At 36.5% G+C, this 26,404-nt stretch overlaps 1 protein-coding gene across 6 annotated transcripts; it reads left to right on the forward strand.

Annotated features, from left to right (window-relative positions):
* Window positions 1–35: 35 nt before the first annotated feature.
* usp20 (ubiquitin specific peptidase 20) lies at window positions 36–23,462 on the forward strand. Of its 6 annotated transcripts, none has more exons than XR_014030277.1 (26): window positions 36–338; window positions 1,308–1,406; window positions 1,492–1,545; window positions 2,560–2,622; window positions 2,775–2,909; window positions 3,097–3,181; window positions 4,038–4,107; window positions 4,260–4,373; window positions 4,532–4,610; window positions 5,216–5,648; window positions 6,686–6,832; window positions 6,937–7,049; window positions 9,808–9,980; window positions 10,352–10,446; window positions 10,587–10,620; window positions 10,837–10,882; window positions 10,968–11,148; window positions 11,312–11,438; window positions 14,307–14,476; window positions 15,986–16,067; window positions 16,355–16,463; window positions 17,076–17,178; window positions 18,834–18,868; window positions 19,252–19,320; window positions 19,434–19,592; window positions 21,920–23,460. XR_014030277.1 is itself a non-coding variant. In XM_081367323.1 (25 exons), the coding sequence occupies exons 2-24, from the start codon at window positions 1,326–1,328 to the stop codon at window positions 19,586–19,588; spliced, it is 2,718 nt and encodes a 905-aa protein (XP_081223449.1). In that variant the 5' UTR covers window positions 36–338; window positions 1,308–1,325; the 3' UTR covers window positions 19,589–19,592; window positions 21,920–23,462. The 6 variants fall into 6 exon arrangements, 4 of the variants coding, with proteins under 4 accessions (XP_081223449.1, XP_081223448.1, XP_081223450.1 ...); XR_014030278.1 differs by having other exon boundaries at window positions 226–338; window positions 3,082–3,181; XM_081367323.1 differs by lacking the exon at window positions 18,834–18,868 and having other exon boundaries at window positions 21,920–23,462.
* The last annotated feature ends 2,942 nt before the right edge of the window (window positions 23,463–26,404 follow it).

The raw sequence follows: 26,404 nt of genomic DNA on the forward strand, positions 1-26,404 counted from the left end.
GGGATAAAGAGACTGGTTGAAGATCAGCTACTTTTATGAATAAAAAAAAAATAAAAAAAAAAAAACCCGAGGTAAAAACAATAACAAAAACAATTAAAAACAGGAACAGCCCAAACAAGTAGTACGTACATTTTAATAGTGTAAGTAAATAAAAAATAGTTTTTGATCAGATGAAAGAGCTGAAGGCATTCATTGGCTCTGGTCAAAGCTGTGACGCACACTATTGCTATATTCAGTATGGATGCTGTTTAGTGCACTGTTACCCACCTCTGTTACAAACACCACAGATTGGCCTAAAATGATCATCTATGAGTGTTATTTTTGTTTATGTCTGACAGGTAAATAACTGTTTTTATCTTTCCTTCGGTTAAAGCGAAGTGTCACTGTTTATTTGTCAAGATAACATCATGTCGACTGAGCGTATGAAAAGTGTCTTGCAGCCCGAGTGGAAATATGGCCTGTTTATTCTGCAAGATCGTGTGATGTAAAACAGCTTTTGAGTGGTTGACGATGACATTTAGTGGAATTGTATTGTGTTGAAGAGCAAGATAATTACCGAAGCCGCAGAAAGTATCCGTATGTTTTGAGATTATTTGTTCTAATAAGATGAATAGACTCTGGTTCATATTATTATTGTTTTTCAGTTTCTCTTCGGATAAGTTAAAGCTACTTTTCGTGCGAAAAGCAGATTTACAGATTATTTGTATAATGTATTATTGTGCATTTTTCCCACTGTAACAATGGATGGAGTGATATGCGATGAATTCACCATTCAGTCGTGCTAGGCGCATGAAACAGCAGTTTTGGGCTCCTCAGTCCTGAGAGTTTCAGGCACCGACTCACATTGTCATCTCATATTAAGCAGATGTAACGTACTAGAAATCAGTATCAGTTTTTTTTCTATAATTATTATTTAAAATAATTTATTCAATGATGGCAGATTTTCTCTTTCACACTGATATTGAGAGTGTAAGTTTATTTTAGAAGGTTAAAGGGACAGTTCAACAAACAATTTACTCACCCTCATATTTTGCTTTCTTCTGTAGAAAACAAATTGATATGTTTGGCAGAATCTTTTGTGAGAGTGTGTGTGTGTGTGTGCATAGAATAAATGTGAATGGTGATTGACTAAGTATTTCTTTTTGTTTACCACAGAAGTTAGAAAGTCAAAAACAATTTGAGTCTAAATAGATGATTTCATTCCTTTTTTGGGGTGTACTTTAACCCCACAACTTCACAGCTGTTTATTGTATTGATGCTGTGCAGAGCTGTATCAGTAGTTGTCAATTCTTTGTGCTCTGTAATAGAGTGACGTCAAAATCAAGATGACTGAGAGCGGGGATCTTTGTCCTCACTTGGACTTTATTGGTGAAGTAACTAAGGAGGAACTTATTCAGAAATCTAAGGTTAGAATTGCTTTTGCTGATATTTAAGTCTTAAATGTATTATGAGTGCTGTGTATTGAATTTTATTATGTTATTTTTACTCAAGGGCACGTGCCAGTCATGTGGGGTAGGTGGACCAAACCTCTGGGCATGTCTACAGGTAAGGAGCCTTTTCTCTAGCAAACATACAAGCACAATAGACTTTAAGCATGTAGAAAGATTTATGAATGCAATCTTTAAGATTAGGCCCAGAACATGTTTTTAAAATCAGCATGAAATCAAATATTCACAGTTCATATTTTTAATGGAATATTTCAGTATCTTATTTAACCGTGCACATTATTATTTGTTTAATTCATGTGCCCTCATAATCTTAAATCAAAATAACTTCCCTTTCTCTTGCAACAACATTTCTTCTCTTCTCTGATTATGGCTTTAAATGATGGACAAAACAGAGCAAGTGCATGAACACCAGGACACAAGTGAATTACAGCAGTGTGAGCACAGTGAAAAAGCTTGCACGTAAAATGAAAACTTAAAGATATCACAAATCCCAAACTCAAGCACAAAAAAATATGATTGTGCACACAAATCAGTTTCCCAAACCTTTGTGTTAACAATGCTATTGGCGGCTGGCCTTCTCTGGAACTCTTATTTTGATTGGCTGTTTGTATTACATTAGCAATGTCCCCCTGTTGTGATTGGCAGTTGTTGGCCCTCTCTGAACAAAGACACTCAAAACGGGCTGTGTTGGTAATGGTATGGCAGACAAGAAAGTTTTCTGTCCAAGTTCATACACGTCTTAATGGTGGTAAGATTCTTCTTGAATTGGGGCAGCGGCATTCTACGGAAGCCCTAAGAGGCCATGCATTATTATTTCTTCCTTCTTGTTTTCTCATGATCTTGACATAAAAGTTGTTTTCTCTTGATCTAAACAGGACAACCTGTAACTCATTTTAGATTGCAGCATTAGCAAACAACAACGGTCCAATCAATTACCGATGGACAACATCAAGTCCCGCCCTGCATTTTTCTTTTTTGAGAGGCAGTTTCACTCAGATATACGTCACAAAAAGAAACAAAAGACTATTGCAACTTCTGTTTCATGTCGACTTCAAAGTAAATCATATATTTCTTGAAAATCATTCATCTCTTTGTCCTGTTTTGCCCACAGTGTGACTGTCCCTATGTAGGCTGCGGAGAATCATATTCTGATCACAGTACTATACACGCACAGGTGACTTTCTTACAGTTTGCTTAATCATTTTAATATTTTGTGCACACTTTCTTTCTATCTAAGCATTCATTCGATTTCTATCTAGGTATCATCCATATATGATTTTTTTGTTCTTTTGTACATGTGTGCATCTTCTTTTGACCCTTTTCCAGGCCAGAAAACACAATCTGACAGTAAACTTGACCACATTCAGGGTGTGGTGTTATGTCTGTGAGAGGGAGGTGTTTCTGGAACCAAAACCTGTTACTCCTATATCATTAGCTCACTGCTGCAAACCACATGAACAGGTAAATTCATCTGAATATTTAAGAAATCGACACTTTCTGTTGTCTAAGATCGTATAAACATGATTAAGATGGTACTTCCTGTTTCTGCATTATTAATATCAGTCTGAAGATCTCATTTAGAATTTATAAAGCACATGTACAACACAAAATACACATTTCACTCATTTTTAAGGATCATCTTCCCCAGACATATCACCCACTGAAGGCGGTTCCTATCGCAGTGGCGGATGAGGAAGGCTCAGAATCTGAGGAGGATGAGCTTAAACCTAGAGGTATAATCATGTAGACAGGAAGCTAGTACATATTGCATGGCATTTCAAATCCTCTAATAAATGATAAATGGCAAGGACACCCACCTAGGCATTGATGGGGACACATGCACTACCATTCAAAAGTTTGAGATCAGTATGATTTTTAAATGTTTTTGAAAGTCTTTTATGTGATTAAATACACAGTAAGAATCGTAATATTTTGAAATATTATTACAGTTCAAAATACCTGTTTTCTCTTTTTTTTATATATATTTTAAAAGAGCCATCTGCCATTTCTCCAGTCTTCAGAAATCATTCTAATACGTTGATTTGCTGCTCAATTTGTTGAAAACTTAGTATTTTTGTGGAAACTGTGATACCTTTTGTCAGGATTCTTTGATAAATAGAAAGATAAAAAGAACAGCATTTATTTTAAATATAATTTTTTGTAAAATATAAAACATTTTACTGTCATTTGATAAATTTAATGCATTCTTGTTAAATAAAAGTATTAATTATTATTATTGATATCATAAAAAAAATCTTATTGATGACCTTTTATATAAACTTCTACATTTGTGTTTACTAACAGATGTGACTATCTTGCTCTGTTTATAAAACAGCTTAAATGTGCGGATTCAATAATGAACGAATAACCAGACAATTTCCTTTTCTGTTTTTTTAATATGAAAATATGGAAGTACATAGCCTGAATTAAATTGAATCTCATTGTCATCGATTATGTGTAATGACTAAGATTCTATTCCACACTGCAAAATTTGAGGGTCATCTGTCATTTCCAAAAGCAATATTTAGCAAAGTTGTAGGCTGGTGTTTGCATTACTCGTTATGCTTAATACTCTTTATTCTATCTCAGGTCTCACAGGGATGAAGAACATTGGGAACTCCTGTTACATGAACGCTGCGCTGCAGGCCCTGTCCAACTGGTGAGCTCACAACTTGTGCAGCATAAATAGGCATTATCCAGACAGCACAGATTGGAAGTGTGACTGATTCAACTGATTTGTTTTTCAGTTCTGTGCATCATGCCCCTTAAATTGACGATGGTTTTCTCGTTTATTTTTATTTTTCTCTTCAGTCCTCCTTTGACTCAGTTTTTCCTGGATTGCAGTGGGTTGGTGCGTACGGATAAGAAGCCGGCGTTGTGTAAAAGCTTTCAGAAGCTTATCTCTGAGCTCTGGCACAAGAAACGGTAACAAACACTGACTTGCCAAACCGCTAAACTAGATCTGGCCAGTTCTAGCGAGCCTAATTTTAATCTATTGAGCTTGGTCCTAATTATCTGAACCATACCGTTCTCTGTTGGTTTTCTTTTTCCCTCTTCTGTACTTTCTTTTGCTTTCTGTCTAGGCCAAGCTATGTTGTTCCCACTAGTCTGTTTCATGGAATCAAACTGGTGAACCCCATGTTTCGTGGCTATGCTCAACAGGTATATAAAGCAGTGTTATTTTAGTATTATTTAATATTATATAGTAATTATTTGTTTATTGAATTGGCTTTATTTTGTATTTTCAGTTTTCATTGCAATTTTTGTTTATTTTAGTAATTTTTTTATGTGCTTTTATCATTTATATTGAGTTTATAAATATTTCTATTTAGCTTTATTTTATTTTTACTTCAGTAATTTTAGTATGTCAACTTCAACTTATTTTTTTTTGAGTAATTTGCCAAGTTGCTAATTTTCGTCTTATATTTATAAGTTTAAGTTTTTCCTAATATTTTTATTTTATTTTAGCTTTATTTCAATTAACAATATTTTAGTTTTAATTAACAGTAACAACGCTTTCCTATCGCTCAAACAGTAGAGTGTTGGCGCTTGCAACGCCAAGGTCATGGGTTCGATTCCCAGGGAAAGCAAGAACTGATAAGAATGTAAATGTGTACCTTGAAATGAAATGTAAGTCACTTTGGATAAAAGCGTCTGCCAAATGCATAAATGTAAATATGAAGATTACTATGCAACCTTTCAAGACTGTAGTTGTGTTTTTCATATAAGCCCCATAAAGTACACACTTCTTGCTTCTGTGTTTTTAGGACACTCAGGAGTTTTTGCGATGTCTGATGGACCAGCTTCATGAGGAGCTGAAGGAGCCTTTGACCGACTGCAGCATTGCGATCTCAGATGTCGACCCTGATCACAACCTTGACAACCTTAACCATGTCGATGGAGACCGAAGCCCCTCTGAGGATGAGTTCCTGTCGTGTGACTCTGGATCAGGAAGCGAGAAAGGAGATGTAGAGAGGGCAGGAGGAGAAGCAGAGCTGCTCATCCAAGATGAGTGCGCTGGAGTGAGAGGAAACGGAGGGATCTCGGAGAAAGAGAGGCTGAAGGAGAGAAGAGGAGAAGAGAGGACACGGGAAATGGATGAGGATGCAGATGTGGATACGGCCGCACAAGAGGGACAGGCAGAGAGAGAAACAGAGGCAACCACTACAACCACAACTGTGCCGACATCAGGAAATACAGGTATGATGTTCTTATAATCTTGGTACGTTCACACTGTCAGTTTTTGGGATTGCCCACCACATTTACTTACAGTAGCGTCTCGAATACTCTCTGTATGAATGTGCAACGTGAGTCAAGCCTGTGTTCTCTTACCAGTAACCATAATGACAGTGACCAAAGTAATATTAAAGATGGCAACGTCCATAAAACTGAAAAGTCTTATCACTTCTGACACGACAAGAGTTCCATCGAGCCGCGAGTTCACCCGTCAAATCTTCATTAACTGACAGCAGCTTTTATATCTGGATGGAGAGCGGGGAATTTGAGTCGCACGTACAACACAAAACTGATATGAGCAGCTCCACTGGAGAACAGTGACTGGATCTAAATCCCTCAGATCACACACAGCTCACATCTGCATCGCTGTGAGCTACCGAAACCACTCATGAAAACCCGTAACACACAGTAGACACACATTTGTGAAGCGCAGAGCGGCTCTTTGATTTTTGATATTCCGCTGCTGTGTGAACGTGACCTTACACTAACAAAAGTTTGGGGACAACTAATGTTTTTGTGTTTTTGAAAGAGTTCACTTTGATCAAAAATACAGCAAAAACAGTAATACTAAGAAATGCTATTATGTTTTTAAAGAACTGTTAAGATGTATTCCGACAAAGCAAAATTTTCATCAGTCATTACTCCAGTCTTCAGTGCCACATGATCCTTCAGAAATGAGTATAATATGCTGATTTGATGCTCAACAAACTATTTCTTATTATTATCTATGTATAAACAGCTGTGCTGGTTAATATTTTTGTGGAAACCATGATAATATTTTTCGATTTCTTTTGGAATAATGCAAAAGTCTTTAGTCTTGCAAAAGACAAAAACTGTTGTCACTTTTGATCAATTTAAGCATCTATGCTGCATAAAAGTATTAATTTCTCTTTTTACTGACTCCAAACTTTTAAACAGTAGAGAGTATGTTAACAGAGTTCATGAAGTGTTTGGATGTGAAAACCAATCTTTTCACTTCCTGATCCCTCTTTTTCTTGCAGAACCTGATAATGAAGCTTCCATGCACTGTCCGTCCTCTCATCCTTCTAGCCCCGCTCACAGTTTGCAGGAGCTTCACTCCAGACTCCCCAGCAGCCCACCAAGATCCAGCCCCCTCAGAACTGGACCCACTTATACTTTCAAGAAAGGTTTGCTTCTCTCATATAGACAAATACATATGCATATCATTTTTTTTTTGTAAAGTTGGATTTTGCTTTACACTAAATAACCATTATGTTTGTTTGTCTTGTAGCTCAGATGCTCCTTAGCACCAAGAAGAAGAAGCAGTCCTGTTTCCGCAGTGTTATTTCAGATACCTTTGACGGATCCATTCTGAGTCTGGTTCAGTGTTTGACATGTGACCGGGTGAGGAAGGATGCAAGGAGTTTTTCTGTCTCTAGAGGGCACCAAGCATCAAATCACATTCATTACACTTAAAAATATACCACTACAGTAGAGATGGGAAGTTCGTATCATTTTACTGACTTGAATCTTTGAATCTCTTTCATCAAAATGAATGAACCTTTTTTTCAATTCATTTTGTTCATTTCAGCAGAATATAATTAAAATGTTGCATGTTAATGGGCAAATACCCCAACACATCTACTATAAAAAAACCTATAATGCAACCAAATTCTGAGAAACAGAAAATAATTAATTTATTGCTTAGCTGGGTCTTCAGGCAAAGCATTCAGTTAGTTTACCTCACCTCCCGATCTAAGTGGTTTGTTTTTTTGTCACATCACATCCCCATAAGCTGAGCTGTGCAGGTTACCGGAAACAGAATTTATTAGTTCACCTCTCTAGTCTTCAGATTCAAGTCGTTCGTTCATCCCGTGACAGCCCAGAAGCTGAGGTAATGATTAGTTTACCTCTCGAGTCTTCGAGTTTGAGTCGTTTGCTCTAGAGCCCGACCAATAAAGGATTTTTAAGGCCGATACCGATACGAATATTTGGTGATTTAAAAATCCGATATTCCGATATATCGGCCGATATATATATTTTTTAAAAATCCAGAAACGCGTAACAAAACATGAACAGTTCTGATAAATATAATATATAAAAATACAAACTTAAGATATGAAAACAACCTTTGAAAAAAAAAAATCAACTATTATTATTAATATTGACAGTAATAATTAAAAAAAATCAATGATGATATTATTATCATCATCATTTGTATTATTATTAAACAAGACAAAGGTCATTCCGTGTGTGTGTGTGTGTGTGTGTGTGTGTGTGTGTGTGGTCATGGGTTCAAAGCAAGAACTGATAAGATTGTAAATGTGTACCTTGAAATGCAATGTAAGTCGCTTTTGATAAAAGCGTCTGTCAAATGTCCGTTTGCATTTTGATTATTTCGAGAACCGTTCATCCAGTCGACTTCACAAGGGAGTGTAGTGTCGCATTTGGTGCAATAGCCTATAGATGGACACGCGAGACGCCACACGTTCAGAATTAATAAACTTTTAGTAAACTACAGAACAGCGCGAGCGGGAAGCGGTGCACCTCACGCGGGCAGGGCTTATGCTCCGAGAACGGACACTTCAGTGATATAAAACGCACACGTCTGTTAAATTAAGCAATACTTTTAAGGTAGTCTAATATTTTTCTGACTAACAAATTACTGACACAGTAAAGGGTAGATTTAAATAAAGAGAAACGAAATTTAAATAAAGAAAAACGAAATTTAAATAAAGGAAACCGAAATTTAAATAAAGAAAAAACGATATTTAAATAAAGAAAAACGAAATTTGAATAAAGAAAAAACGAAATTTAAATAAAGAAAAACGAAATTTAAATAAAGAAAAACGAAATTAAGTTAAATTAAAAACGAGATTAATTTAGATTGATAATAAGGGGTAAAAAGGCTAATACATTTTGTTTCTACTATTATTCTATTTTCCACAATGTCAAAGCAACGCAGCTTAACCCAAAACACAAGCTCAGGCATGCAATTCGGTCCATACAAACTCCGCTGTTCTGCGCTCTAGCCAGAGAACAGTCCATTTCTAGCATGCACGCGTTTTCCGCGTGGCTCGAGCCGCATTTGAGACGCATGTCTCACACAGGCAATGTGCAAACTCCAACCTGTTAACATGGGAGCGGAAATAAAAACGGACACGCCACGCAGCTGAGATGCTCACGCCACGCAGCCAGTGTGTCGCCGCCTTATTCAAGCGCGAATGAGAACCGTTTCGCGGGGATCCCAGGTGTGCAAAAAAAAACAACGAATATTCAAATGTCAAATTTTCAAATCGAATACCAACCCACCGAATGAATATTCGAATATTCGGGTCCAGCCCTAGCTGCTTTTATTTTATTTTTTAAATATTCATTTATCGGCCATTATAAATGCCGATACTGATAGTTTGGAAAATGCCTAATATCGGCCGGGCTCTAGTTTGCTCTTTTGTCACGTAACTGTATGTTGTTATTATATGTAGGTATCTTTGCTTTATCAAAGTGATTTTACCCATCATACGGTAAAGATAACGTTTAAAGCATTAACCGGCTCTTTACCACATTCAATGTTATGGAAAAGAAACATCATAACAGAAATTCACAAATTTAAAAATTGTAAGAAATAAGAAAGCTACAATTTGAGACCAGAAACGCAGCATTAACTGTAAGAGGAAGAAAACTGATTACGCTCTTGTTTGTAAGGAAGATTGGGAATTATTAACTAATTTCATTATCCAATACAGCTGTCACGTCATGTGACAAAAGAATAAATGACTAACCTAACTAATCATTTCTGTTTCCTGTACAGAACCAATAGGATGTTGCGCATGTGCTGTCAACACAAAATGAACAAATCACTCTCTGAGGCAACTCGTTCCCGAGTCAATTTAAAGAGTTGTTCAAAATGAACAAATCGTTTATTATCAAACTACAATGTACTGCAGGGAAGTCAGTGATGCACCATGTGGTTTCTGAGGTCCTCCACTTTCTCTACAGGTCATTCTAGAAGAATATAGCAATTCATAGCTGCACAAAACAGACTGTGTTCATATCACATAAACCAAATGTTATGTAACTGTAGAAGGATATATTTCAATGGTACAGTATGTGTAAGACTGCAGAAATAGCAATGTTTTAAAGAAAATATCTGCCTTTGTAGGTTTCGACAACTGTGGAGACCTTTCAGGACTTGTCTTTGCCTATTCCGGGTAAAGAAGATTTGGCCAAGCTCCATTCCTCTATCCACCAGTGCGCTCCAGTTAAAGCTGGTGTCTGCACGGATGCTTATGCGCCACAAGGCTGGATCTCCTACATCATGGATTCTATAAGAAGGTATAGTGAGTGTGGTTGAGGCTGAGAATTAACTAGTAGTCTCTAAGACTGAAAGAAGTCTCTTATGCTTACCAAGGCTGCATTTATTTGAACAAATATACAGTAAAAAGTCAATGTGAAATATTATTACAATTTAAAATTAGTTTTCTAATTTCATATATTTTTTAATTGTAATTTATTCCTGTGATGACAGCTGAATTTTTAGATACCATTACTCCAGTCATCAGTGTCACATGATCCTTTATAAATCATTCTAATATGCTGATTTGGTGCTCAAAACCTTATTATTATTGATGTTTAAAATTGTTGTGCTGCTCAGTATTTTTGTTGAAACCTTGCTAAAAAATGTGTGTTTTTTTTTTTTTGTGCAGGTTTGTAGTGTCTTGTATTCCCAGTTGGTTTTGGGGTCCAATGGTAACGCTGGAGGACTGCCTGGCAGCCTTCTTTGCTGCTGATGAGCTGAAAGGTAAGCACACCATGTTTGACAGTTATGAATGTGGAATTATGAATGTGACAGCAAAGGGTAAAAAAATAATATTCACTTTCCACACTGTTGTATTGTTTGGAAACCCTTGGTTGATGTTTTTCTTTCTTTCCGCCAAACAGGAGACAACATGTACAGCTGTGAACGATGTAAAAAGTAAGATTTCTTATATATATATATATATATATATATATATATATATATATATATATATATATATATATATATATATATATATATATATATATATATATAAAAGGCTAAAATGTAATCTAATCTAAATAGTAATTATGGTTTTACAGCCAAAACCATACTGTAGCTGTTAGGTTTACTTGTTTAGAAACATGCTAATTTACTCTACCTGCTTCCCAGATTGAGAAATGGTGTGAAATATTGTAAAGTTCTGCGTCTACCAGAAGTAAGTACACCCTCCATTTCGATCTGCTCTTTTCAATACAACTTGTATTCCTAGTTTGTTTGTTTATGTGTGATCTCCTTTGCAGATATTGTGTGTTCACCTGAAGCGTTTCAGGCATGAAGTCATGTACTCGTTCAAGATAAATAGTCATGTGTCATTTCCATTGGAGGGTTTGGATCTCAAGCCCTTCTTGGCTAAGGAGAGCCCGTCGCAGATTACTACCTACGACCTGCTGTCTGTCATCTGTCATCACGGAACTGCTGGGAGTAAGTTACTTTTGTGTAATATTGCGAAATATAGCTGGAGTTTTGAAGTTTTGATAAATGGCCTGGTATTTGTTAATTGCTGGCGCTTTTCCCAGATGAAAAAAAAAAAGTAATTTTGGGTTAAATTTGAGTGAAATAAAAGGTTTTTCCCCCTTTTGAACAGGTGGTCACTACATAGCGTACTGTCAGAATGTGATCAATGGACAGTGGTACGAGTTTGATGATCAGTATGTAACAGAAGTGCACGAGACAGTAGTGCAGAATGCTGAAGCATATGTCCTTTTCTACAGGTACTTTTTTTGTGCTATTTTATTGATTTTGTAATGTTTGTTTAAAGAGCATACTAATGTTTTTCTTATTAAAGTTGGCTTGAAATGAAAATTCACCCTTTTTTACGCACCGTATTGTTTATGATTCATCCTTGAATATTTCATTTAAAAAAAAAATTTTGACCTCATAATTTTTTATCAAAATGTTATAACTCAATCTTCCAGTCAACCGGCAGACTTCTCTCTGGTGATGTACAGTTAGGTCCATATATATTTGGATACCGGCACAATTTTCATCATTTTGGCTCTGTATGCCATAGAATAGAATTAACATAAAACTATCAAGATGAAATTGAAGTGCAGACTTTTAGATTTAATATCTAAACAAAAATATCATGTGAAACGTTAAGGAATTGCAACCGTTTTTAAACACAGTCCCTCTATTTTCAAAGGCTCAAATGTAATTGGACAAATAATCATAAATAAATTGTTAATTTTTATATCTTGTTGAGAATCCTTTGCAGGAAATGACTGCCTGAAGTCTGGAACCCATGGACATCACCTTTTTATGTTGCTGGGCTCACCTGTGCATTCTTTTTTCTCTCTCAGAATGTAACAAACTGTTGGCCAATCCTAATGTTCCTGCTATCTCTCTTATAGACCCCTTTTGCGCCTACGTCACGGCGCTAGCTGGAGGCAAAACAAACGGAAAACTGGAGGCGGCCAATACAAACCAGCACAGATTCGGCTACATAATAAGGAGCTTAAATTATTATTTTTATTATTAAAAGTCATCTTGTTGTGTTCTTGGGTGCAAGAATCAATGAAAAATGAGTATGCTGTATCTGGAATTTTTATTTCTAGAAAATATTCATATCATTAAAATTGCACCGTAGTGTCACTCTTTACATTGTCGTCTTGGCGCTGGCTAGACAGAATTGCGGATTGAACCACACAAGTCTTTACATGACCATTCAGCACATAGTTATATTATAGGCATCTAAATATATTTATATGTCCTCAGTTTCTCTTTACCCTCGGTTTCTCTATCGGGTAGGTGTAGAAGTCAGGCCACTCAACCGGAGGTAGCGTTAACGTTAATCCTGTCCGTTAGTCCATTGACTGAGCGTGTACGGTCATCTGGTTCCGTCCGTTAAAATTAACTTTTGCAAATAACAATCGGCATCCTGGACAGTGAGTGACCTTGCACATTAAGACAAAATCGGATTTTCTCCAGTCATTGTTAAAAAACAAGCTAACAAAACTTGCAAACTAACGTTAGTGAAGCGGCCAGAGGGATCTTTCTGCCTCCAGCTAAGCTCCGCCCACACAAATACGTCACCGTGTTTACCAACTGTAAAAGGGTCTATAGGTTTGTTTTGTTTTTGAAACAGCCTAATGATGGCCTGTTTCACTTGCATGGAGAGCTACTTTGACCACATGATCCAAATGCAAATGCCACACTTAGGGGCTGTTTACACGACACCATTTTCAACTAAAAACGTAAAACTTTTTATGCGTTTTGGCCGTTCGTTTACACAACAGCAGCGTTTTGGGTGCCTGGAAACGGGTTTCAAACTGCAAGTTTTTGAAAACGGTCTTTGTGTAAACAACAAAGGCTGGATCCCAAATGGCACACTCCGGCCTTGTGGACCTCCTTCGAGTTCACACTTGGTGACGTCAGGAGGTGCAGACCTAAGGGGCGCTAGCCTTGAGTCCACGAGGGCAAGCGAGAGTGTATTTTGGGACAGGCTTGATGACATCATGCCACTGAAACCCAAACAGCCACGAAACTCCTCCCCTCATTTATCTGATTGGGCGTTCGCAATGATTTCTGGGTAGGTAACTCATGTGGAGGGTGCGAAAGTGCGGGCTTCGCATCGAGGGCTCAAAGGCGGCGCTCGCAAGCACACTTCTAAGCGCTAAAATGGCGAATGGGACACCCTACGGACTCATACACTTGGCGAGCACGCTCAGTTTAAGGCCACGAGACCATGAGTCCAAATGAAGTGTGCTATTTGGGATCCAGCCTAAAACGCGAATCTCTGAAGACAATGACGTCATGCACATGTATTACGTGTTCAGTCTATAGTGTTTCATCGCCATCTAATGGCCTGGCAGCAGAATATAGGGTTTTTAGTCGTTTTCGCGGATCCGTGTGAATTGGGGAATGGGGGATCCATTCGTCTGTACGCCGAAAACTCAAAGGAAAAACGTCCCCATTTTAAGCGTATCATTGTCGTGTAAACGTACACTTAGAATCAACTCCTGCTTAAGCAATGAAGAAATAATGAAGGAATAACCCACACCTGTCCATGAAACAGCTTTTGAGTCAATTGTCTAATTACTTGTGGTCCCTTGAAAAGGGGTGATGCGAATACCCTCAAATTAAAGCTGAGAGTGTGCACATTAAGCCCATTCATTAAATAACTGTAACTTGAATATGTTTTGGCAAATGGCTAAAATAACAAAAATTGTGCCTGTGTCCAAATCTATGGACCTGACTGTGTGCCAGACTTATCATTTAGTCCGCATAAACCCACCCCTTTTCTTACAATCACAGGCTTACATTTAGATCTGCCTCCATCCAATCAACAACGGATGGATAGAACCAAGTCCCTGGCCTACATTTTTGTGAGAATCTGTTTCACTTGTATGTACGTCACGATACGTAAGAAAAGATCTGTCGCTACTTATGTTACTCTGCAACTGTTTTACATATAATTAAATGAATAGAATTAAAAAAAAAATTTAAATGACTAAAACAATGTATGCTAAGTTCATTAGGTTCCATGCCAATAGATATCAGAATAAAATCCAATACTATTGGGACATATAGTGCTGAGTGCACTTTTAAATGGTTGTAATTTCATATTAATTTTCTTTTAGGAAGAGCAGTGAAGAATCTGTGAGAGAGAGACAGAAGATTGTTGCACTGGCTAATTTAAAGGAGCCCAGTCTGCTTCAGTTCTACATTTCCAGAGAATGGCTCAACAAGTTCAACACATTCACTGAGCCTGGACCCATCGCCAACCACACTTTCCTCTGTCAGCATGGAGGTATAAGCACACACAAATAATGTCGTATATATCTAAAACCTATCCAAACTGGACCAATTTAGGTTGAATGAATTACATGACTGTAATATTAATTTACCTACATCAAGGTTTTGTCAGACCATAGGTTCAGAAGAGTTTAGGGGGTGCCAGGGGGCACTTCTGAGCCTTACTCTGTCATAAAGTTTGCTGCTCTAATGAAAGCACACATTTTCTTCTCTGTACTGTGATTACTGTGTAAGTATGAAGAGCTGAATGTGAGAATTTGACTTTAGTGGGTGAGTAAATGGATTTACCGGCTACAATATGTGGTATGTGGCTGCAGTTTGTAAACTTCCACATAATAGATTGTTTAAATTGCTAGACCCTAGGGGTGTGTGATATTGACAAAAAAATATTTCAATATTTTGTGGCATTTAGAAGTTTTTTTTCTGTTTAATGCAGCTCATAAATGCATTTACACCGTGATTACAATTGCATAAATAATTCTGTGAGGGTAATATTTAAAAAAAAAAAAAACATTTTGAGTTATGAAATATGAAATGGTTTAAAAAATGAAATGATACTTTAAATATGAAATAAATACCGCCAGTAGGTAGCAGTAAGTTGTTGGCTTAATGGGTGAGCCATTGCATTATTGCATTATTTTAAAGGATTTGTTCAAAATGGTGAATCCATATGATTCACTTTAATGATTCATTCAACACTGAAAATTTGTACGATGACGAAACACCACTGTCTTGTTCTCAGAGACAAGCAATGGTTCTGCTCAGGTAGGCTTTGTTTTAGACTATTTTCGTTGACAATTTAACTGCATTCTAACAGGCTACATCACACAGTGAAAGCATGCACACTCAAGGCACGATTTTGTTCGGTTTTTGCATAATGAGTGACATACTCAACAGTGTTTGCTCACACATCATTAAAACAACAATTACGAGATTAACGTAGACAATACATAATCACACACCCCTGTCTGACCCTCACAGTTTTGTTTTTTGTTTTTTTGCTTGACATAAGTGAAATACAGTCTTAAAATTTTTATATTAAAAAAAAGTTGTATTTTCTTCTCTTCTGTCTGCATGTAAAGACTCGTGCGGCTGTCACAACTCGCACATCTTCTTACAACTTTTTCCTCAGTGGAAAAATGATTTTCCACCAAAGTTTATCTAGGATGGCCGGAAGTTTTTTTTATTTTCCTCTTCTAGAGCTCCATGTGATGACTCATGTGAACTATTAATTGCATTAAGCCACCGAATCTAGCCGTGTAAATGTTTTTATGAGAGACAACATTTCACGTAGAAAGTATATTACAACAAGTGATACAGTTTATAGCAAAAATAATCCTATAATTAATCACCTTTTTTATTTTTTTATTTTACTCATTTTTCGCAAATAGCTAATTTTCAACCCAGTATATGCCCCACTATGGTTTGCACATTGGTTGATATTTTTGAATCTTTTTCACTTGCTGTAGCAGTAAAAACTTAATTCAGGTATGATTTTATACAGGAATCCCTCCTACTAAGTACCATTATGTGGACGATCTGGTCGTGATCCTTCCTCAGAATGTGTGGGAATATCTCTACAACAGGTGAGTCATGCATAGCAAAGCACATTTTTGACCTTTAGGAAGTCCTCAGGTCAGGACATTTATCACCTCAGTGGAACATGGATTATTTTTGAGCTTTTAATCTGTTGAAGTCAACAAAACCTCAGTCCAACCCTGAACTCACAAGATGTGTATGGCGTTCTGTCGGTTCGAGGCATTTGATGTCATGTTTAAAGAACTACACCAGCAGTGCAATGTAAACATTGTCGAGTTATGTGTTTGCGCTTTTCACTGGCCATACTTTGAACATTTTTTCATCCCTTTCACAGGTTTGGGGGAGGCCCAGCCGTGAATCACTTATATGTGTGTGCCATCTGCCAAGTAGAGATCGAGACCTTAGCCAAACGTCGGAAGCTGGAGATCGACACCTTCATCAAGGTGAAAAAATGACTTCACACAGACAGATAAGAGTTCTCTAATGTTTGCGAAAATAAGTGCCGTTCATGTACAGACAAATAAGTTTGCTCTTGCGGGTTTAATATGTTGCCATCTATTGTAGCCCACTTAAAAGTAAACAATGAGGTGCTGTCCATCACCACAACACTCACTGTGAATCACATATAGGAGGAAGTGCATTTGAATACTGTTCTTCTAGGTTATCCACTCAGATAAACAGCATTTTAGGTAACGTAGTGCGGAAACTCCTCTTGGAAGGAGCATAATGTTCTTGGAAGCGTTTGCTGCTCGTAAAGCCAGAGAACTGATGAAAAACAGACTGCATACTGAACAGATCAAGGATGTGACCTTTACTGGAATCTTATCAGGAGTGCAGCATCTTATCAGGTGCATCAACAGACATGTTTTGAAGCTTTGGAAAAATTTGGAGGTCATGTTTGAAACTCAACAGTTTTTAAAGGGGCGCATCAATATTAAATGCAGCTATAACTCTTATACCAAAGAGTACAGAAACACTCAGATTGTTTAGAGGGAGTTTGAAGTTGATAGTGGTCATATCCCTCTCTGTTTCTTTTTTTCTCTGTCTGTCTGTAGTTAAATAAAGAGTTTCAGGCTGAAGAAGCACCTACGGTTATCCTGTGTATCAGCATGCAGTGGTTCAGAGAATGGGAGAACTTTGTCAAGGGCAAAGACAACGGTACACTCTTATACAAACGCACAAACATGTGATACTGCTTATTTTATTATTTAAAAAAAAATATATGTTCAAAATGAATAATAATGTAAATCTGTGGCATTTAGTTCACTGACATGAGGGAGGAATTTAAGTGTCTGTTTATATTGCACAGCTATTTTTAAGCATTATATTTGTATTAAAACAGTCACTAATAGGGGTGCAATGGATCACAGTTGATCCGTGATCCATACGGACCAGGCATGCATGTGATTCGTGGATTATTTGCTAAGTTTAACCATCATAGACTGAAAGTTTATCATTTGCATGTGTTTTTTTCTTGACAGTTTACACATTCAGGTGATTTAAACCATTCAAAGAGGCGAAAGAAAACTTGATCATGCACTGTTTTCTGAGTGTACAGCCACACGCACCCAAAGCGTGCACACACAAAGAAAACACAGAATTGATTCCTCTTTCACGTCTCCTTGCGCTTGAACGGAAACATACTCACAAAATGATGTTAAAATACCCGTCTTGGCAAGTATTCTCGTAAACAGTCGGTTATGTCTTAAGTGAATATGAACAGTTGAGAAAGAAATCAGATGTGTATCATTATATTGGATCCGTTCATTAGGTCTTAAAGTGACAGCAGCCTATAAAAATCTACTGATGTCTATGTCATTAATGTTAAACAAACAACAAAACACATCTGAAACAAAGATTAATCTGTATTTAATTTATACAGTGAACACTATAGTGTTAATTTACATTTAATGATTACATTTCTGTACCTGAATACTACTCTTAGACCTTACTTTATTTGTAACTTTGTTATATTGTATTTATAAAAAAAATTATATATATATATATATATATATATATATATATATATATATATATATATTTATATTTATATATATATATATATTTTATGTATCAAAAGGAATGTTACATTACACCTACCCCACCCCCCAATTATTATTTTTTTTGTTTTTTTTTGCTGATCTGCAAAATGATACGATCTGTGACTCAAAAACTGTAATATGATCCGAGTTTAGTGATCAGTTTCACCACTAGTCACTATGGTCACTATGAAATCAACACTGACAATTCTTATTCTTATTATTTTTAATGAAAAATTGCAGTATTCAATAAAAGTAATTTATCCATGCACATCATTCTTTTTTTTTTATTCACATGCCCTCATAATCTTTAATCAAAAACATTAACGTCCCCTTCCCCTTACAATGACATCTCTTCTCTGTTGACGTGTAAACCAGCACAAGGACTTGGCAATAAGGTTGTCCAATGGCCTGACGAGTTTCAATTCCTCCCCTCCAGCAATTTGTCACTCACATGAAACAATCGCAGCAATTAGCAAATGGCAACAATCCAATCAATTCCTGATGGACAAAATGAAGTCCCAATTATTATTATTTTTCTTGCTCAAGGTGCCCTTTACTTGCATTTACGTCACAGGGGAAGAAAATTCCATTGCATTTTCCAGTTAATGCTGACTTTAAAGGGATAGTTTACCTCAAATTTGTTGTCATGCTGTTACAAACCTGTATGACTTTCTTTTTTTCTTTACACAAAAGAAGTCATTTTCATTATATGGACAAAAAACACAGACATTTTTCAAAATATCTTCTTTATCTTTTTCTTGTGTTCCACAGAAGAAAGAAATGCATACAAGTTGAATGACATGAGAGTGAGTAAATGATGACAGAATTTTCATTTTTGGGGGAACTATCCCTTTAAGACTTTGTGTAAAATACATTACAAAAGTCCATGTTACATTTAGGTGATGTGTGTAATTTTTATCTGATGTTATAGTTCTCCCTAAAATTTTTAAACACTGTGGCTCTGAAACGCATTCAAAACATCCCTCTGTATGTTTGAGTGTTCCGACCAGCCTGACTTTCCAACATTGACTCAACCAATGGCGGGATTTCTTGTCAGCTCGGCCAAGACCACCCTCTGTATTTTCAAGGGAATGTTTGCTTATGCACTGTAAAGGTCATTATTATTATTTCCTCCCTCTCTCTCTCTCTCTCTCTCTCTCTCTCTCTCTCTCTCTCTCTGATGGTTTAGAGCCGCCCGGCCCCATTGACAACAGCAAGATTGCAGTAATGAAAGGCGGACATATCCAGCTTAAACAGGGTATTTCCTGTCCAAAAATTGACGTGTCTGTGACTCATCTTGTGTCAAAACTTTGTCTGACTCGTATGTGTGTATCTTTGTATATAGTTCATTATCTACGGTTTGGTTTGCAGGAGCAGACTACGGGCAGATATCTGAAGAAACGTGGCAGTACTTGTTAAGTATTTATGGCGGTGGGCCAGAAATTGCAGTGCGGCAAACAATCAGCCCCCCAGACACTGACACGCATGGTGAGAGGAAGATAGAGGCAGAGACCAGAGCCCTCTGAAATGGTAAGAGTGACCTCAAAAAACGATTTGAACACTAAGCCACGCTTGTATGTATGTTTGGGCCAAGAAGCATTAAATTGGTTAAAAGTGATATATTGTTTAAAATTAATAAAAGTATTTTGACATTTTTTTTGTTTTTTTATTATAGATTTTGTAGAATATATAGAATATGTCTGTAGTTAAAGCATTGAACTATACCTACTCTTCTGTGGAACCTGTGTAAACCCTTTATAAACCCTCTTGTCTGAGAAAGTGAAGTTAGTTCTGAGAAAAGCTCAAGCATCATTAATTCCAGACATTTGTCAGCATATGGTACAGACTGGTATGATCCAGACAGGCTGATTAATCACATCTACGTACATCGCCCTTGTGTCTGGCTGATTCTTCAATTAGGGGCACTTTTACTACTTGAAATCCTGAAAAATGCAAGTTCATAAAAAAAATCAAAAAAAATCTTAATGAAATTATTTATCACATGTCGTGCAATAAAGATCTGATCAAGGTTTTGGTGAAGCTTCAGGTGGATTTGGGTATAATGTGTAATCTAGTCATTTGTAACGACATGACTATGGTGACATATTCAACAAGCTTTGGACTTGCTAATAAGCTACTAACTAACTTATTGTGTTAACTTAAAGGGATAGTTCACCCAAAAATGAAAATGCTGTCATCATTTACTCTTCCTCAAGTTGTTCCAAACCTGTATGACTTTCTTTCTTCTGCTGAACACAAAAGAAGATATTTTAAAGAAGGTTGGTAATTAAACAGTTGCTGGTCCCCATTGACTTCCATAGTATTTTTTTTTTTCCTACTATGGAAGTCAATGGGGTCCATCAGTCGTTTGGTTACCGACTTTCTTCAAAATATCTTCTTTTGTGTTCAGCAGAAGAAAGAAAGTCATACAGGTTTGGAACAACTTGAGGAAGAGTAAATGATGACAGCATTTTCATTTTTGGGTGAACTATCCCTTTAAACTACAAAATAACAAAACCTCAGAAATGAAAATAAAATACAAATTTAAATTCTCAAATAACTGGATTAGTAATGGTTTGATTTGATCTCAGATCAAAGTGTAAAACATAAATAAAATGAGTAATAAAACATGAATGAAATGTGAAGCAAGCGTAGCAGACAAACACTATAATCTTAATTTTATATACCAAATAGAAACTTTGCCGTTGTTTTGGGGAAAGTGAATTTTCGTTATTTTTTCATTTTAATTTTGTTTTTTATACAAATTGTTCAAGAAATGAATAGTTTTGTTAAACACTTTAGAAAAAAAATATCTTTCTTTTAAAATCAATTAATAAGAAACGGCCAAAAATAGTTTCATCTAAAAGTAACCTTTTAAAAATGTTAAAAAATTAGGGTTATGGTTAAAGGCACACTATGCATTTTCCGTTTTTCTCAAACAGCGACCCCTAGAGTCGGTGTGGAGTACTTGTTTTTAAAGTTAAGGTCCTTGCACACTGAGTCCGAAATTTTCGCATGCGCTTTTTCGTATTTGTGATTCGGTGGCTCTGAATTGTCAAAACACCATTCAAAATGATTGCTACGAATGCGAAAAACGCAGAAAATCGATCCTGGTCCGAATTTCTTTATGACGGACGAAAGTTTCGGAGGCAGTGTGCAAGCATGATTGACATAACGTGAGGTCGTATTTATTTTTTAATGTGTAAAAATTTCGGATGCGAATTTCAGACTCATTGTGCAAGGGTCTTTACTGTCGTAAATACCACTCACGCAGAGCCGTCTCTGCGCTCTTCCGACCGCGCTTTCTTTGTTTTCTTTGTCAACTCTGCCACAATTCACGTTTGAAATCTGTGCTAGTGTCTTCCATAGAGGCTGCTTCTTATGTTGTTGATGTATGTGACGTCGTGCCTTAAAGCAAGTCATGATTCTCGCGAGATTTGTCTGGGCACCACCTCTCAAACTTGCATTGCTGGTTTTGCCAGCTGTGTCCCCCCCCCCGCCCCGCTTTGCTATCAGGATGATTCGTACTACTATGAGTTCGTTTACTATCAAAATTATTTGGAAGCTGTTATATTAAGGTGTAAATCTTACATAGTGTGCCTTTAACATGCACTATAAATGTTTAGAGCTATTATAATCTATCCTTTAACACTACATTGATTTTTTTTAAATTTGTTTAACTGGAGCTTCTCTGTCCCCTAGATGATTTTCCATGAAAAAGTTATATTTTTATATTTAAATCATCCTAGAAGACAGAACAACTACCGTAGTTGAAAAATCACCCATATATTTGAATACAGGAATGAAACATTCACTTGTTATTGATGGGTTTTGTTTGTTTCTTTGCTCTACTGTAGGTGATGAAGACCAACGTGTGGATGACAGTCACGCACTGCGCTTACTGTCTTACAAGCATTTCGTGAGCATTTCTGTGGATCTGTTTTCTGTGACTGACAGAGCTCTCCTAGTGTAGGAAAGGGTCTTATTTATTAGATGAATAAATATATTATCAGACACACACATAAAACATATTTAACATTCATGAAGAAGCTTCATACATGTGTGCTGGTGATATGCTTGTTTCTGTTGTCATTGGGATTAAGGGCAGTGACGTAAGCCTTTCTCAGTAGTGCAGAGGTAAATACATGATGCATCAAGCAGGACATATTCAAACTCTCACTCAATTTTTGTTAGAGCTCTTTACTGACGTCTGCCTAGGAAAAATAAGGCTTGAACTTAGTATCTGCATGTTCAAAGAAGCTTTCTTTGTCACCCAACTCCACTATATCACAATAATTCACAGTACAAATGTGATGAAATTGAGCATGTTGGCACTGAGGTTTTTTTTTTTTGTGATGAATAGTTGTTGAAGGCTTAATCTTTTCAGCATTATTTTACAGCGAGTTGTGTTTACATTCCTACCTCCGGGATCTACGAAAACTTTTTCCATCAATACTCAACAATCAAATGTTTATGTTCACGCTAGCCACTAAATCATGTTCTCTGGAAACTATAGGAGGGATACGATTTGATGTTACAGATATGTGCCGGTACCAGCACTTTTGCTTCGGAAGTTAATTCAGGCATTAAAATAATTCCTCTTAAGTAGCAACATGATGTGATGCCATGGGTGAATTTGCCTTTTCATGTTGAATCTAGGGCTGTTTACTCAATGCTACTTAAAGTCGACCGAAACTGTCATTACACAATGTAAGATTTCAATATTAAAAGCTCAGGATGTGTTTGCCATTAATATTACATTTTGTTTTAATGCACTTTAAAATCCTCAGTTTTGACATAGCTCCATGCTCTGTCCCAATAGAAGGAAATGAATCCTTCACGGATATCCCCATCTCGGCGCCCCAGCTCTGACACAGGGTTGCGTAAGCTACTATGTTTGACGTATTCACTAATAAATGGTCTTCACATTTTTCACAATTTCCTCAGACTGGCAAAAACGTACAGTAACTGCTTACTCAATTGCTTGGTGTGCTGTCTGTTGAAAGCTGCATCATTTATATGACACAATGGTTTAATGATGCAGCTCCACAGTCTCAAATGAAACTAAACTATTTTTCCAAGGGAACGTGCAATGAGGCGAATCAGATGTGTTGGAAATGCTAATAGAATGCCGATAAGCTAGCCTAACTGTCATTTCGAACATATTCTTTTTACATAAAAAAATGTAACAGTATTTATTTATGAATGTCTTCTTTTCTCATAAGCAAACGGTCAGAATTGTGGAGAATTGCTTGTGTATAGGACAATAGGGTCTGTTACATATTTTGTTGCAGGAACTTCCAAGGTAACTTCTGATGTAATGCCTTTTTAACTTAAGTGATTTAAATGTTAAGATCTGTCTGATTTGACTTATAGAAATAAAGCCTGTTCTTTCTCCACAGTGTCTATTTCTTTATTTTATTACTTTTTATATAGTTCTGTGATCATATTACTGTGGCTCCCAGACCAGCTTGATCCAGGTATAAACTTCAGATCCGTTTTGCGTAACCTAAAGCCATGCCCACACTTGTTAAGTTGTTTCTTAACCAGAATCATAATCGTCTTTTTTTTTTAAGCTGATGATTTTAAATGAATTCTTAAAAATATATTTTAATTGTTTTGTAATGGACATTGTGAATATACCCATGTTTTTTAACATTTTAATTAGTTTTCATTTTATGTTTTCAGTTTTTATTTGAATGTTAATTTAAGTTTTTAGTAATTTTGCTGTGCTTTTGTAATTGTTGTTTTATTATATATTTCTATATTTCAGTTTTAGTTATTTTAGTACTTCATCTTAAATATTTCTTACATTTTTTACAATTTTTCTGTTTTTCTTAATGCCTTTTATTCTCTACTAGCTACCTATCTAAAATTATATATTTGCTATTACTTTATATAAGAAAAACAAAGCCTAGTTTTTAAGCTATTTCCACAGATCCATCACTTATGGTTAAAAAAATGCGTCTTAAAATGTTCAAGGATCCATATTTGGCTCCCAGAGCCCCAGGCCTTCTTTAAGCATGCTGAGGAACATCTACTCAATGTTACCTTCATGCTCGAGGCTCTGTTCATCTTAATCACCACTCCCTGCATGCCCCCAACCCCCCACCCTTCGTCTCCATCCTCTCTTTGTCCTCACACAGCCCCTGGAATATTGCTTCAACTGCCTTGTGTAAACCAAATAATCTCACAGTAAGGTAAGTATTTATGTGACAGAGCTCATTATCATTGTTGATGTCATTGTAAGTCCTCCTTCTGTCTGCAGGCTGAAGAAAGGAGCGCAGGAGGAGGAGGAGAGAAGGATGCGGAGAGCTGCAGACCACCCATCTGAGCGGCTGTCTTGGCTGCCGTAAAGGATTGTAATTTTCAGCCCAAAGTGAGTCGTCATTCCTCTGTTTTTGCGCAATTGCTGCATCTGGCTTTCATTATCTAAAGGGTCATTTCAGGAAATAAACATGCTTTGTGTATGACGTCTAACATCTTTCTGGTTTGGTTCTGTAAACATTAGCATGTGTGGTACTAGCTGGGCAGCAGAAACATCTGGCAGCTCTTTTGTTTAACACAATAGATAAATATTGAATTGCTGAGTCTAAATGATCAGGTTATTGTTAGTCAAGACTCTTACTGTGTGCTTATTTTAAATGATAATAACATGTGAACCACAGCCTTGGTTCATAAAACCATTAAAAAAATAATAACTGAATGCCAGTTTAAACTGATGTGATAAGAGTAAAATGACTGTACACAGAGGTGAAAAAAACATTTTCACTATAAACATAAACATTGCAGTAACTAGTAACTAAAAAAACACTCCTGCTTTATTAACACTTCAAGAGGTATGGGCTCATATAAAGTTGAAATCTTTACTAAACAAAAGATTGCTGTGCTTTCTGCTCAGATTTGATGCTTGTGAACACCCTGTTTGTTGTGCTATTTTTGAAAGTTTCATATTCATATATGAGTGTATTGAAATGGGCTTTATCTTATAAAATACACCAATATTCATTTAATTTAATTGCTTAAAGTAATTGCATGAATCAATCAACATATCCATGTAATCAGGAGGTAAGTCTGCGGTCTCCCAGAAGTGCATCACCAAACCTCAAATGTCTGCTAAAATGTCTCAAATTCCCTTCAGTTATCTCAGACACAAAGGCATGCAGGCAAGAGGCGTTAACAATGAGTTCAGAGCATGTAAACACACAGTTATGTAAGGATCTAATGGTTTACATTTATATCCATGTAATGGAGTAGCCTATAAAATGTTATCGATATTAAAGATTGAATCGGTCGATATTGGGTGTTTAATTGTGCATTCTCATTTTCCCCTTTTTAACATTTAGATCAAATTTGCTGTCATCTAAATTTATCTTTAAAAACACAAATTATTTAATAACAGTTAAATGTAGTTTTTCAGCCAATCTGAAGATGAATATCCAATTTTCATACTGTACATTCAAATTTACTTGTAGCATGTAGCATGACTTTTAATACAATCAGCATCATCTGACTGCACACCTAGGTATTTTGATACAAGTCTTTTACCCAGAGTTCTTGTAAACCGCAGTCCACATTAGTGTAAAGTTAATTGTTATGAGGTGCAGATTATCTGTGATGCCATCAAACAACACTGCTGAATGTGTTATGTTTCTTTCCCCAGGCTGGATAATGGTCCGAGAGATGTACTCATGACACCACCGAGGCTTTAGCAACAATAGCGACAATGATCAGAGTCACACCCAGGATTCACAGGGTGGGAGAATGCAGCTTCACTGATCTTTGATCAGGGCAAAATGGAGACTTTATTAGCTTCTGATATTCTATCTGTTGATAATGTGAGTTCAAAGCAAAGCAAGTAAGGTGTGGTACTGCATTTTTTAGATAAACACTCACCACTGATACCATATTCCATTTTTTTTGTCATATTTTTAACCAACACTCAGAATCTGACAGAAATATTACTGACCATGTTTCAATATTTTGCACTACACTTACTATTGACCTTGTAACCTTGTGACCTTTCAGTAATTCTGTTGCAGACCTCAGTCTAGCTCTGATCCATTTGTGGTCTGCAAAGCACATGCTATAACAATTTGACTCATAGTCCCTCTGCCTTTTCTTGTCTCAATGTTTCCTTTTCAGTTTTCAGCTTGTACTCCACCTTGTAATTGTCACTACCTCCAGGCGAGGGTTTGAACAAAGCATTCCTAGGAAAGACAGACCTAAGTCTAAATTTACTTTCTCACGCTCTTTTTCTTTCCATATAGCTCTTTTCACACAGACACGCTCACTATTTTCCATCATGTGTTGACTCCAACTGAGTCCTTAAATGACAGCCA

This window comes from Scardinius erythrophthalmus (assembly GCF_964197995.2).
Source record: "Scardinius erythrophthalmus genome assembly, chromosome: 5".
NCBI classification, from domain to species: Eukaryota; Metazoa; Chordata; class Actinopteri; order Cypriniformes; family Leuciscidae; genus Scardinius; species Scardinius erythrophthalmus.

Excerpts from the sequence above, each read along its gene's own strand:
- usp20 (XM_081367322.1), top strand. The coding sequence starts at position 1,326 with ATGACTGAGAGCGGGGATCTTTGTCCTCACTTGGACTTTATTGGTGAA. Across the intron at positions 2,910-3,081 it reads GCTGCAAACCACATGAACAG|GATCATCTTCCCCAGACATA; the intron begins GTAAATTCATCT and ends CTCATTTTTAAG. Across the intron at positions 3,182-4,037 it reads GGATGAGCTTAAACCTAGAG|GTCTCACAGGGATGAAGAAC; the intron begins GTATAATCATGT and ends ATTCTATCTCAG.